Source organism: Limulus polyphemus, unplaced genomic scaffold (genome assembly GCF_000517525.1).
Source record: "Limulus polyphemus unplaced genomic scaffold, Limulus_polyphemus-2.1.2 Scaffold4803, whole genome shotgun sequence".
NCBI classification, from domain to species: Eukaryota; Metazoa; Arthropoda; class Merostomata; order Xiphosura; family Limulidae; genus Limulus; species Limulus polyphemus.
This window is the reverse complement of record NW_013670413.1, coordinates 13,051-25,111: the sequence shown is the minus strand read 5'-3', so window position 1 is coordinate 25,111 and position 12,061 is coordinate 13,051. Positions and strand designations below refer to the sequence as shown.

The window sequence follows — 12,061 nt, the reverse complement described above, 5'->3', positions numbered from 1 at the left end:
CCCTAGTGGCTTTTTCAGCCATTTTAATGGGCTTAGCGCCATTTCTTTCTTTTGAACCAATATTTCAATAAGGAATGGTGTCTTTATTCTGCTCGAAATTTCATATTTTTTTAGATTAAAATACATCTTAGTTACTATGCTTGATAAATTATATTGGAATTCTATGGCATTAATGTAGTAATTTGTGATTTTTTAGTTATTCAAATGTGTATATTAAACCTATAAAAAAATTACTTTGTTTCATATCCCCCACGTGCAAGTTTTTTAAAGACTTTGCAACTTATGTCAAACAGCAACCAAGTACAAAGGTGGTAACTAGAAGAGATAATTGTTTGCTTTAATTCTTTATTTACTGTTCTATGTTTTAAGAAAAAAATAAGTTTAAGAACTTATTTCAAAATAGCAATAATCTATATACATATATAATTTACAATAATTGAAATGTGACTGTATTTTACAAAATACTAGTCTACTAAAGCACAGTCAAGACAAGTTACTTTGTACAGACCAAAGGTCATTGTAACTTCTGTATTCTTAGCCAGTCACAACTGAAAGGTCAATATAATAAAGTAATAAATATATATAAATGTATAATGTTATAAAATTTAAGCTATTTAGTCTAAACATTTATGTTTTTGTGTTATAATTTGTGTTCATTCTAGAATGAAAGAGGTATAACTTATATTTATTTCCCAATTTTTTATGTTGGTTGCAAGATCAGTCAAATCTACTGAACTCGTACAGAGATTAATTATTGAAAATAACAGATAAAATATAGTTTTTTCTTGAGAAACGTTTGATAACTATCTTGACATTATAAAGATTTTGCATGTTAAATTTAAAAAGTTTCTGATGCATAAAAGTATTTTTAATCTTAAAATAAAAATTACTTTGCATGATAGATAGGCAACATGTGAAAAGAAAAAAAAAAGGCATGAGAAAAACATTGCTTTAAAAACTTTAAAAGCATATGAAAGCATTGTAATGTTTACTGATAATCTGCCAACTTTCATTAACATTCGCATACTAATTTAAAAGATATAGCATGAAACTATAACAAGCACAAAATGGTTACGAGGTTGGTCCCAGTGACCAAGGTCATGCTGAAAGAATTAAGCAGTTAACAAATTTTGTTTCAAGTCCCATAAGTAATTATTCCACTAGACTATATTTCTAACTTATAAGTATTAAACATATTTTTAAGTGAAACTTTTATCTACGGTAATTCCAAAATTAAAAGCTTTGATTTCACAAATGTTTCAACATTTGACCTTTTAGGAAACAGAGTTAAAAGGATAAAAGTAATATGTTTATAAAACAGGGTTCACTTATTTATTGAAAAAAAAAGAGAGAGACTGATACAGTTTAACTTAATAGCATGACTGAAAATTAATCGGGACTCAAAACTTGATCGCTTTCGAATAGTTCACTATTCTAAAGTGCTCGAGTTTTGGGTCTTGTTTGAAAACCATTAAAACTTTTGTATGTGATCCTGTGCTAACTTCTTAATCAGAACAAAAAATCTGGTAAACTGGAATAAATCTACAAAATGGAAGTGTGACAAAAACATTTAACTCAAGTTCATTAACTACTGATATGGAGACATGGACTTTGAAGGAGGAGTGCAGTCCAACCCCTAGAACCCACAGAAAAGGCAAAGGTGATCGTGGGAACTTATTTCAGACAAAGGGTGGAACAAGATGGAGATAAAATCTCCTTGCAAACATACCAAAAAATTATTCTTGATGCCTCACCTTCCAGTGTGTCTTGTGAATTAATTTTTCAGTGATGGTAGTGACATCTATAGTACTGAATGTTTACTTTTCCTTAAACACAATTTGCCTTTTGTTAGTTTTAAGTACTGATATTTTTCATTAAATGCATGGTGAAACTTCAGTTGTCATAATGTTGTTTATTTAAATATTTAGTCACTGAAAACTGTATGTGTTCCCATGAACATAGGGACTGTTGCTAAATATGTGATATACTGACCTATGTTGAATACAGATTTGACAAGAATTTCTTTAATTTTATTTTTCTTACTATTCAGCCCCTGAAAACTTCTAATGGTAGCAATAAAGTGGTGTATGAAATGTTAAATTTTACATAGAAGCCTTAAAACCATTTTCTGCTTCTAACATCCAATACCTGTAAACAATTATTAATTCATGACCTGTACGCAATATCTTACCTTTGTGAAGGACAGCATTGGCTGGCTTATTTCCAGCTAATGACTCTTTGGACAAATGCTGGTGAGATTCTGCTAGGCATTCCAACTCTGCAAACCTGCGTAAAACATGGAATAAATCTTAAAACTGCACGCAAATCAAATAATGAGTCATTAATGTCACTTATGAAATGTCTCCCGGTATCCTTCATAACCTTGATTTTCCATGACTTTTTCATTATTATAGTCTAATTTTTCTGTATGTCCTTGTACAAAAAAATATTAAACTGCATTCGTAAGCCTAAATTGCTCGATAATTATAAAAATTCAGTCAAAATATTTATATACTTTAAAGAAAAAATATGTTGTTTTATTCAGTTAAAGCATTTTATTTTACTTTGTGATAAGCTGTTGGCTGCTATACTGCAGTAGCCTTAGATTTATAGTTAAATAGCACGTTATACAGGGTGACCCAAAATTATATTTCCTATTTTAAAGTTTGATAATTAACTAGCTAAGGAAATACAACCATGCAGTTTTCGACTTCTTGTAGCCGAACTCAAACAGTTTTTAATGATACATTTTATTTTTCACTCCAGTGAGTAGTTACCCTGCAAAATGTCAACTGTGCAAGAAAAGGTTCAATGGATCATTTGGCTTGTAGAGACCAAATCAGTTACTATGGTGCAGCATCATTACAGATGCCAGTACATGAAGAAAGTATGGGGGTATGTTAAGGATATTGTGTATAGCAAACATCATGGACCTAAAGACCAGGATAATAGATGGCATTGCCACTGTAACAACGGGCGTGTTGCTATGAACGTGGACTGAAATCGAATATCGGGTAGACGTGCTGATAGCCATTAATGGTGCACCTGACATATCAATAAAAACTGTTTGAGTCGAGCTACAAGATGTTGAAAACTGCATGGTTGTATTTCTTTAGTTCGTTAATTATTAAATTTTAAAATAAGAAAGGTAATTTTGGACCACCCTGTACAGGAAATTTTATTCATTAAGCATTGTGGTAATATTTTAGACCACCCTGTACAGGAAATTTTATTCATTAAGCATTGTGGTAATATTTTTAAAGCAGTAACAATGTTTAACAAATGCAGTGTCAGGTATAACAGTGTGTGTGTGTGTGTGTGTGAAATTTATAATATAAAATAAAACCTGACAAGCGACTACAGTTTAATAGGCTTAAACTTGTTACAAAGTAGGCTTAAGCTTGTTACAAAGTTATAAAACTAACAAATTAAAGTGAAAACACTTTTTTTTCATTATCAACCCAAATTACGATTGAAATCATCTTTTCTCCTTGGTTGTTTACGAGAGAATCTTCCTCACTGCTTATTGCCATGTAAGTAACACACCGTTCAGTGATCTCTCTCATAAGCTTTTCCAAAAATAGCATTTCAACATGTGTAACTTTAACAATTTACATCATCAAAACCCCATAGAATACTTTATTTTCAGGTGGGTTTTCTTTCCTATTGCTTGAGTACTGATGGCACTAAAGGCAAAAGGTGGGGAGATTTATGTGAATATTGTAGAAACAGGTTTACTAGTATTCCACAAATAACTAACAACTCGTAGTTAAAACATTTTATGTGGGAAGTCTTAAATGAATGTTTTACAAACAATGCATTCTACTATAAATATCACCACAACAAAGCCATATAAAAGTAGTCATTCATTAATTAATAAATAATCTTAAGAGAAACAAAATTTGTACATCATCATTGAAGTTGACTAGTTTTGGAAAATAGTAAAAAGATATATAAGCATGTCATTAAAATGAGCATTTTGTTTATAAACTTAGAATTCTAATTACCAGTGATGCTCGTAATAGCGAGGTATGACCACATATAGCACCATAGAAAAAAAATAATTAATTCTTACCGAGCATTTAAGGCCATGGCAGGATGGCCACTGTCCTGGGTTAGGTTTAAGTAGGCAGCTCGACGTAGCTGTTCTTCAATGACCAGAGCTTGTTCTAAAAGCTAAATATAAAATATCTCAAATGTATAGGCTTTCAATGTTGTCAAGAAATAGAAACAATCTACAAAAAGACATTAAATACCATCGTGTATGAAGGTAACGGTTGAGAAAAAAGTATAACTGGTATCATAATGCAGCTAAATACAGATTATAAAATATAACTTCAGGATTACAATTATAATAACAAATGTTAATATAATTCTTACAGCAATGTTGTTTTTGAAGATATTGTTGGAGGATGTTTTTCAGAGTCATGCACTGGATGGTTCTATCATGTTGAAATGCTCAGTAATTTGAAATGTTTCTTAATATAAAATAAGTTTAAGAAATCCATAAAAGGTTAAGTCACTAGATATATGAACACACAGATTTTTTTTAATTTTGAAAAATAATAGTTTTTGAAACCTAACAGTAAGGAAACAATGAATAATTTTTTCAATGTGTAAATTTTCAAACAAAAAACTATCTCAACTCTAAATCTTATGTTTTTAATCTATATCACTTTTCTCTTACATTATTGTTTTCAACTCTGAGAAAAATAGTCACCCTCAGTTTTTAATGTGTGAGAATAAAAATTCAAGCCAACTACTAGTGATAAGGGAAAGGTGAAACTTGAACACCAAAATGTACAAATTAATTTTATTTAAACTTCAACAAGTGGATAAAAGATGATGAAAACCTTTTGAAGTATTATACAACAAAGTGGTTGACAGAAGATGATTTTGATCTATAGATGTCAACTCGCCACTAACAGTATCGCATCAGGGAATAGATTAGGCCTCTACATCATCGGTTATTCACTGAAATTCACATTTTGGTAAGGAAAGGAAATTCATAAATAACCAGTTAGTCTGCTCAATAATAACAGATAATTTATTGTGATGGTACATCATGTTATCCAAACAATAAAAGTATTTTATGTTATTAGTGGTAAGTAAAGGACTATAGATCAAAACCAAACAAACCGCTGGCATTCAAAACACTATATAAGGCCTACTTTGTTTATTTGCTTCACTACTCCGTGCAGCACTGATGAGCTGTAAACTCACAAAAACAAGTCTAATGCAAAGGAAGTAGTGACCCAAAGAATAGGTTAGGCCTCTACGTCATCTTTTCTTCACTAAAATTACACGTTTTGGTAAAGGCAAAATTAACAACTAAAGAAAATGATTTTGGTAATACATTTTGTGGATTGTAACAAGTAATGAAACTGATATACTATGTTTTGATATTATATCTTTACCTTAAATCTTCGAGCCAGGAATTTATTCTTGATTTCGAGGAAGTTACCTTTGCCAACATCCATTTTGAATGGTTCGTTGATGATGGCAAAAACAGGATCATTCTGGATATCCTGCCAGCGTCCATAACCATGCCTATACAGCTGGTTAAAGAAAAGCACTAATGCCACACAAAATTCAATTTTGTATTTAATACTCTTTAAAACAAAGGCCAAAACCAACATACATTTAGAAGAATCCACTACTTTGAAAAACACAAAATAGGACAAATAACTAAAATAAATAAAATATAAAAAAAGCAGCAAAAAAGAACCTGGTTTTTAGAATCTTCTCTGTAAATGACATTCAAAGCTCACAAATAATATTTCAGGTTTTCTTTTGGTTATTATTTTTCTTCTTTCTTTCACTTACAGTTTTTTCCAGTATCTCGTGTTACAGATACTAAAAGAAACAGTTCATTAGCGATCTTATTCATAACCAATACAGAATTAAATTCTTGATTACAATAGGTTTCCGAAATAATTTAATTTTAGCTAGTCATCACCACCCACCGCCAACCCTTGGGCTACTCTTTTACCAATGAATAGTGAAATTGACCATCACATTATAATGCCCCCACGGCTGAAAGGTTTGTTGTGATGGGGATTCGAACCCGCGACCCACAGATTGCGAGTCGAGCGCCCTGACCACCTGGCCATGCCAAGCCACATTAATAATGACCTCTAGGTGCAAGGATGCAGAAGTTGTGATTGTGATATTCTGAACTGTAAATTCAATTGTATTAAAGTACTCTTATGTACATTTATTACTGAAACTCAGTGAAATTTTTATCAAGATCACAGATTGACTCTGGAAATGACGTCACATCAAACTCTCAGTATATACAACAGCTGACAAGAAGTGCAAGTTTTAGTGTATTAATCCTGCATCCATTGGATTGAGCTCATATTGAAGAATTAATATTTACTACAATTCTGAATATATTACTGTTATCCTCACAAAATTTGGTAAGCTTTTAGTAAACATTACATGTACCTTGTACAGAAAAAAAATATAATTTTTTAATAATGTATTTCTACTACAGATTTATCCGTGAATTTACAGAGTCAGTCTGACTCAGACTACTCTGAGTGCAAGTTGATTTTTACATGAGGAATGAAAGTACTTTTTTCATCTCTCAGTTTTCCTATTTCACTGGCATAACCTGTAGAACCTCTTAAATGAACATCAAATTTTTTCAGTAAAACTTTATCTCTTACTTTCTCCACCTAAACATTAACTACATCAAATTATCTGTAGCAAAAGCTTGTAAGTACAAAATATAAACAAAAAAAAATTTTTTTTTTTCTTAGCATGAATACAGACTGTAATACAATTATTTATTTTCAATCTTTTGGGCTTCTTAACTTTTCACAACTGGTTTTTATTAACATACATTGACAGTAAAGTTGAATAACTAAAACTTTGATTGTAACCGTAAAAGGTCATGATGTGCACACTTTGACCCTCATCCACACACACATAGGGTTAAATAACTGACAGGGAATATAAACGTTATAATGTTTATACATGTTTGTACATGTATAATACATGTATTTATACGTGTTTGCAAGCTAATGTTTGTACCATATATAAGTAATAGTTACAGATTATGGAAAATGTGTGTACACACACACTGGAATATCGCAGATACCCTGTACTCACACGAGTTAAAAAGATATGACATCATTAAATTGAAACTTTATGATCGTGTATAGTGCACTATGTTTACATAAACAATGAGATCTCATCAGAATGCACGTACAGTAATGGCCCTGAAATCCACATAAGATCTCACGGAAAGAAAGAAAAAGACAAATTCATTCATCATCTTGACAGATATTCAGGTTCGATGACGAGGAACCCACTTTGAGAACTAATAATGGTTGGAGACGGCTTGAATGTACCTGATGATGACAAAACCTTGTACATTTGTTGTTATGTTAAACTTATATTAAAGTTTTTTCTTCATTACCCATTCAAGCCATCTCCAACCATTATTAGATATTCAGGTGTTAAGCCTGGGATGGTCAGAAATAATTATTCCTCTTCATCCCACTCACGAATATAGTATGGGACTTGATGATATACAGCTTCCTTGGTGCTCAGATTAAGAGTTTGTTTTATTAGACGTAGACTTTCTTGTAGTAGTTTTTGTACAAATTTCGTAAGAGTTTGTGGTGGAGGGGGGGGGAGATAAGCAACTACTTCAATGCTTTTAAGAATCTCGCTACGAGCTCAGTCAAATCAGCCAAGTTCGTGACCTCAAATTGACCTTTATAGTTGCCACTCTATAACCTCTATGTTTTGTGTATCTTCACAAAACTTCACGAGCTTTCAGTAATCATTAAGAGTCATTTGTAGACAAAAACTCAGAAACTTTATTAAAGTATTTCCACTAAAAATTTCTCCAGAAATATATGGGGTCAAAGTGTTGACTCTTCTGAGTGAAAAGTGATTTTTATGTTAAGATTTAAAAAATCCTCCTTTTTCTTCATCTGAAAAATCTCAACTTTCAATTTACATAATATGCACGAAATAATTTTTTACTTATTTAATTAATGCAACAGAGAACATAGAATAATAACATGCAAAAAGCATAACTATCACAATATATCTGGCTTTTTAAGAAGAGACATTAAAAATTCGGCTAAGCTAATCGATGTGTTTTCCATTGGAATAAAGTTTGAACTGGAATTGAAATAGACAGAAAACAACTAAATATGATATGTCACTTGATAGATTAAAACCTTGGCATTCTATCGGTTATAAATAATATAGTATTAAACATCAAAAAGAACTATTGGCAATTTCTAAATGAGATGATATGACAAGTGAGCATGGCAAGATGGGTTTGATTTTCTAAGTGATGGCTCTGTAACTAAATAAGATTGAAAGCTATAAAAATTATGCTTTGCCTGAGTGATGACAACATTATAATGAATAATTTATGTTAAATTTTGTACTTCTTGAAGGGGTGGTAGATAAAGTAGGGAAGAGGGAATTGCCTAAAGAGAAAATGTCACAATTCACATATTAGGGGAAATTCAGGATTATTTATAAATATTCCCTGATAAAAATTAAGATTTTAAAAGTTATATAATATTAAAATTTAGATCATTAGATACGATTTTATGCCAAACTAGTTTGTATACCATGATAACAAAGTGGTTTAATTAAATTTTGAAAGTAATTCACTAAAACCTCATGATTAGCACAGAAAAAGATTCCTGTAGTGAAAGTGTTAAAGTGCTCTGTGTGAACCCTGAAACTTTTTGGTACAAAATCCTGGTTTATAGGCTCAAAGATTGAGAAAACAGACCCATCACCAACCCTTGGATCTAGAAAAACAAGCAATTAAAAATTAACCAAAAGTCTAAGAACAGGTTGAAATGTTAAGAGAGAGTGTGACCACATACAGTAAAGGTATATGCTGAGGAAAGTACATGCACTTTGCATTGAAAGACATCAGTAGAGAGCATGGGATACAGACAGTAGTTATTTGAATAAGAACAAAAGAAAGGGAAATTAACTGAGGAGAAAGTAGGGGGGAATAACAACTGTCTAAATCTTGTCGTAGCTTTCAGTAACAGTGTCACAAAATTATACTCTTTGAAGTTTCAACCCATTCTTCCTATCCAACATTTTTATAAAATATGTTTTACCGGATCACACCTGGTGAACAAACAAATATTTGTATACAATAGTAAATCTTAAATAAATAAATAAAGTTCGGGAATGTTACTAAAAAGGATACTTCACAATCCCTGTCAACAACCAGTAGTCATGCCGACGATGCCAGATCTCGTACTCTCTCCCAGGAACAGCAGCTCTCTCTTCATTCTGCCACAAAGTGTGAAGCTCTGTAAATCCTCCATCTGCAATGTTAAACAAGAATTTTCTCTTTGGTGCATTCTGATTTGACTTATGTTCTGGTGAAGCTTGTTGTGACTGCTGAGTTTGTGGGTCTTCTTTGGTCTCCCCTTCTTCAGCCTCTTTCTTTTTTGGCTTCTCTTCTTCTTTTTCATCTTTCTTCTCAGCAGAATCTTTTTTTGCTTCTGTTTCTGTGAAGAAAAACATTTAGGTGAAATTAGTTTTTACCATCTAAAAATCACTACAAGCCTGTCATTTTTTTCTAAAGTTCAACTAATTAAACATCAGTTTTTATTTTTTAGTTTAAACAAAGTTTAACAAAGTTTGCCTATAAAACTTAAAAGAACTTTTATCAAAATCATACCAGTGTTAACTTCTTCCATTTTCTCATCATCTTGTTTTGTTTCTGAATCTTTTCCCTCCTCCTGCTTCTTTTCAGTTTCTAAATGTTCACAAACAAACTTTTAAACTTGCTGTTTTGGTAAAGTATGCATTCTCTGACAAGTTTTTAACATAGAAACATTTTAATTAACAAATATTCAATTATTGCGAAGAAAAAATTAACATTTTATTCATCCAAAAGCACTTTTTAAGTAAAAGAATCAAGAAAGATAAAATGCAGGATCCTGCATAAGTTTGGTTTTCTTCCCTCTGATTCATAAACAGAAATTTACATTATATATTTAACTTTCAAAAAGAGCATTACTTTAGCTATTTTTGATATCAATTATTATGGTATATAATGCCTTATGATGGAAAAGTGGTTTACAGATCTGTCCTACATGTGACGTTACATTACTACAAGCCTTATAATAGTTTTTAGGAATTCCTTTTTTGCCAGTCATACAAAGGACTGTTTTACAGATCCACTTTCCCACATAAATATAAAATATGTTACATAAAATCTGTTCCTTCACATTCAACACCCACTTCTCTTAGAAACGTTCAAAGAGCAATCAGGAGATACAATAAAGCATACATTCTCTCACATTTTTAAATTGTCTACAAATACAGCAAGTAAGACTTATCGAAACTAATCTCTGCATACAGTTGAAAAATACTCTCTCTTAAAGGATTTTTACTTTGACTTTGAATATACCTGATTCTTCAACTTCCATTGCCTGTTCTCCCTTGGTTTTGGTTTCTTCAGAACCCTTATCATCATCTTCAGGATTTTTTTCCTCGGTTTCCTTCGACTCTTTCATTGTAGTTTCCTGTTATAATGGAAAAAGTCAAAATTTCATGTTTATATAATATATACCCTGTTTCTAAACTAATATTATTATAGTTACAATATATTAGTTGGATTTTGTTCATATGTACATATCTAGTGGAAACTAATTCTTGCTTATAATCCAACCAATACATCAATTACATAATTTATCTACTTTTTTTTTCCTAACCATAATTATAAATGGTACACTTCTCCATTTATGTTCACTAATAAAGAAAAGTTTATAAACAAAAATAATAGACCTCATACAAAAACTTATTGTACATTTGCAGTAGACACATATGAATCATTTGGCTAGATTCTACACATTTTGTAATGAAATTAAAAATTTTACTTTCTCTACACTGTGTAAAAGAAACAAAGTTAAACACCTGCTCTTTAAAATGTGCCCATTATTATTCCACTGACTCTTTATTATAATTTCAATGACCTTTCAGACATGTGATCTGTTAAAGATAAAGCTCTATTCCACCTCAGTTGTCAACCAATAGGAGAAGGACGTGCGACTTAACTGTGAAGTATTTTACGATATTTTCAAATGCTTCAAGAAGTGAGAAATACAAATTTTATAAAATTCCATGTGTGGCACACACATATATGCAATAGGAAGAAATATTCTGCACACTTAGTGAATGTATAAAAGAAGTTACATAACAACAATTGACCAAAGAACTGTATATATCAAGAATAAACTAAGATGTGTTCCAGGCAGTATGGAGAATTAAATGTTTATCTTATATGTATAAACAGATGCAACTGTAACAGAGAGAAAGGCAGGAAACGAATTCAATAAAAAACATTAGAAAGGAAACCACAGACTCTGGGTGGAACTTTGATCAGAAGGAAGATGAGGAGAAATCATGCAAATAGGCTATTAATTTAACATCTTCAATCTTAACCAATTGTTGAATTAATTTTGGATTTAGTTCCAAGAATTATGATGAGTCAACCAAATTCATCCAATGAAGTGACAGTTGATGTGTACACTATTTAGAGAATTGTAAGAATACTAAAGAAATCTGTATAAAAATTCATGTTTTGGGGTCAGAAGTGAAGTTCTCCAGCAACATCCAAAGAGCCAGTAGTCCTTCTACCAGCCTGTTCTCTGATGTTGCCAGACCCAACTGTTCCAGATGCAATGCTGTCATGATATAAAAGACTATTTAGTTTAGATATAATTGATTAATTTATTTTGTGAGTGAATATTTTATTACTGTTTAGTTTTTGTTATAATAAGAGTTAAAAGCAGATGATTACAGGAAGTTATGTTTATAATTCATTGATGATGAGACTACCGAACGTTGCTTGAAATACAGTGACATCAAGAAGATAGAGATTTCTAGAAGGCCAGATACTTTTTCCGAATATATATATATTAGGTCATCAATAAATTAATGTCACGTTTTGGAACACTTTCATTAATCACTCCTTCAAAAACGTACATCACGTATAATAGTTAAACGAACCGCCTAAACGTCACGTTAGTGTGGCATATATAAT

At 31.3% G+C, this 12,061-nt stretch overlaps 1 protein-coding gene across 2 annotated transcripts in view; it reads right to left on the bottom strand.

Moving 5' to 3' along the window:
- LOC106471707 (chromodomain-helicase-DNA-binding protein Mi-2 homolog) overlaps window positions 1-12,061 on the bottom strand; it is a 51,386-nt gene that overhangs the window by 28,235 nt on the left and 11,090 nt on the right. For both annotated transcript variants that reach the window (XM_022400317.1, XM_013932325.2), the window contains exons 10-15: window positions 10,427-10,541; window positions 9,692-9,769; window positions 9,212-9,518; window positions 5,418-5,550; window positions 4,076-4,176; window positions 2,192-2,286 (exon numbers count right to left, since the gene is read on the bottom strand). In XM_022400317.1, the coding sequence (XP_022256025.1) occupies window positions 2,192-2,286; window positions 4,076-4,176; window positions 5,418-5,550; window positions 9,212-9,518; window positions 9,692-9,769; window positions 10,427-10,541 (829 nt within the window). The remainder of the gene's footprint in view (window positions 1-2,191; window positions 2,287-4,075; window positions 4,177-5,417; window positions 5,551-9,211; window positions 9,519-9,691; window positions 9,770-10,426; window positions 10,542-12,061) is intronic.